General features: G+C 40.1%; 1 protein-coding gene across 1 annotated transcript; it reads left to right on the top strand.

Moving 5' to 3' along the window:
- Positions 1-536: 536 nt before the first annotated feature.
- Positions 537-2,377, top strand: LOC141576716 (guanylate-binding protein 6-like). Its single transcript, XM_074360137.1, has 2 exons — positions 537-777; positions 1,527-2,377. Exons 1-2 carry the CDS (start codon positions 657-659, stop codon positions 1,910-1,912), a joined length of 507 nt encoding a protein of 168 aa, XP_074216238.1. The 5' UTR covers positions 537-656; the 3' UTR covers positions 1,913-2,377.
- The last annotated feature ends 513 nt before the right edge of the window (positions 2,378-2,890 follow it).

Raw genomic sequence — 2,890 nt, 5'->3', positions numbered from 1 at the left:
TTAGTGGTGATACCTTAAAATTACATTTCAGGTACATTTATACTTCAGAGGTTTTTACTAAAAAATAGATAACACTGCATCAATTATTTTTAGCATCAAAACAGTTTTCCTTAAATAATGAGGATGTCATTCCTAATATTCCAATTACTGTCCATGATCCCTTGTTTGTAGCTCTCCTTTTTGGTTCCAAAGCTCAATTCCTACATGAGGTTGAGTTGAGCAGAAAGTTTCATGTGACCTTTCATCTTTTTAGCTGCTAGTTAAGCAAACACATCATAGACAACCACTCTACTATGTGCATGTCTGGAGAGACCAGCCATAGGTTTCCTTTACTGGATCAGATGTCTCCCTAAATTTCTCTGCAGTTATATCATTGGTATAAGTCTGATGTGCAAAGAAGTATTGAATGTCTATGTTAAAAGAGTTCTGTGTGTAGAAATGGCAAAGACACACAAATCCCTGCCATGAACACCTGTAACCCCCTCGCCTCAAGACTCTACACACTCTAATCCCTGTTTTTCTGTCCCTCAGGGAAGAATCCCAAAGCCCAAACATCCAATCTACCCAGAGACTGCATCAGGCATTTATTTCTAAGATGGAAGTGTTTTGTCTTTGACTGGCCAACATAGGAAAAAAAAATTCTAGCCAATATTGGGATGGTATCTCAAGACCAACTGGATCCTAAATTCCAGGAGCAAACAAAAAATTTCTGTTCTTACATCTTCGCTGATGCAAGGACCAAGACCCTCACAGAAGGAATCATGGTCACTGGGAAAGGTGAGTCTCTTTTTCCCATTTCCATGGGGACTGCTATGTGTTGAATATTTTATATAATGTGCTTTCTAGTATTTTTGTTTGATTCTATAAAGAATTCTGATTTTACAGACATTTATACTCCATGAAGAAATCTGTATACTTTATAATTATCTCACTTTGGGGGCTTTACAAATTCCTTCCCCAAATTGCAACTTTTGTGAATGATATCTGTGGCTCCCACTTATCTGAAAACATCCTCCACTTAGAATATAATCACTCTCTTGGTGTAAAGACAGAATACTGCATGTTTTCAAAGGAAGTCCTATACAAGTGTTCTTCACAAGGAGAATTCAAAAGATATTTTGAGAATTTAGAGTGGTCCAAAAATAAATATTAGCCCATAAATCACTGAAAATCCATTCAAAGCCTCAGAATTAGGAATAAATTAAACATGGAACACTTTGCCTCATCTGTCTATCTATGTAATCTATATTGCTTTCAATTTTTAAAATGGGGAACTGTATTTTCCAGGTAGCCCCTAGTATGTTAGATAGAAGTAGATATTAACTTTTTTAGTCCTGTGGCCTGGAAAACCATAGAAATGAAGAGTCAGTAAAAAAATGAAGGTGATAATAGTAGAAGGAGGTAGGGGTGCTTGTGTGTGTTTGTGTGTGTGCATGTGTATATGACCCTAGAAGCATAGTCTCAGAATCCTGGAGCCATTGACTGATAACTTGATATTTAGCCCCTAAATTTCCTGGCTTCTTCAGGGCTGAGGACTCTGGTTGTGACCTACGTGGATAATATCAATAGCAGAGCAGTACCTCGCTTGGAGAATGCAGTGACAACTCTGGCCCAGCTGGAGAACTCAGCTGCCATTCAGAAGGCAGACAACCACTACAGCGAGCAGATGGCCCAGCGAGTGAGCTTCCCCACAGACATGCTGCAGGAGCTGCTGGAGGTGCACGCTGCCTGTGAGAGGGAAGCCCCTGCAGTCTTCATGGAGCACTCCTTCAAGGAAGACAAGCAGGAGTTACAGAGGAATCTTGTTGTAATCTGTTTTAGTATTTACCGTATGTCGCCTCCCCTTGAAGAACGAAACCTAGAAATGTTGTTACCGGTCCCATGGCTCATCTCTCACTCAAGGATAAAGTAGTCCATGTTCTCATGAGGGACAGAGTTTCAAAGGACTACATTTCCTTCTTTTTTGACTGCCAGAACTCAGGCAGTTTATCTGGAACTCTCTTTGACCTTCAATGAAAAATCAGAATGGATATCCTCTTGAAATAAATACTTCTGTGGATTCCAAGCCTGTCCAGAACACCCAAGACATTCTTTAGCTGGCTTCTTTTTCTGTGAACACACTCCTATGGCTGGGAACCAAAATTTCTCTTTTCAGATCCACATCTCTGGCCACTTTCAGCTTAGGTTGCTCCTTGTTGTATCTATCATTGAAGACAGAGAGAATCACTGAATGTGGCAGCTTCAAGGAACCACAGAGATTAGGTAATGCAACTCCAACAGCTCAGATGAAATACCCAAAGGAGGTTAGGGAACTTCCCCATGGTCTTCCAGAGTTTTCAGAGCTGTGAATAAATCAAATCTTGTGACTGCTGTTTTATTACATGTCCTCCAACAGAATACTTTTCTCATGAGGAACACAGTTAGACCAATTCTTTTACCAGATCCTTTGGAAATTTACTTCCTCTGTTCCTTGCTTCTGGTGACAGCCCTCTAACTTTCTTCCCTCTAGGAAATCATAAAGAAAAAGAAAGAGGATTTCTTGATGCAGAATGAAGGGACATCAATCAAATACTGCCAGACTAAACTTGATCAGCTTTCAAAGACACTAATAAAAAGTATCTCAGCAGGAACTTTCTCTGTTCCTGGAGGTCATGAACTCTACAGGAAAGCAAAGGAAATTATTGAAAAGGAATATCACCAAGTGCCCATGAAAGGAGTGAAGGTGAGGAATAAGGGAAACATGGGGAACCTACAGAATAGTCAAAGGGGTCTCCTGAAAATCTGAGAGTGCAGCTCCATGCATGCATAAAGAGAGAGTATGGGGCCATTCAAACAGCTGTGGCTTTTAAGATTCACTGCATGCTATTTATTCCTGAAGAGAGTACAAATG

Source organism: Camelus bactrianus, unplaced genomic scaffold (assembly GCF_048773025.1).
Source record: "Camelus bactrianus isolate YW-2024 breed Bactrian camel unplaced genomic scaffold, ASM4877302v1 HiC_scaffold_25, whole genome shotgun sequence".
NCBI classification, from domain to species: Eukaryota; Metazoa; Chordata; class Mammalia; order Artiodactyla; family Camelidae; genus Camelus; species Camelus bactrianus.
This window is presented reverse-complemented; position numbering and strand designations above follow the sequence as displayed.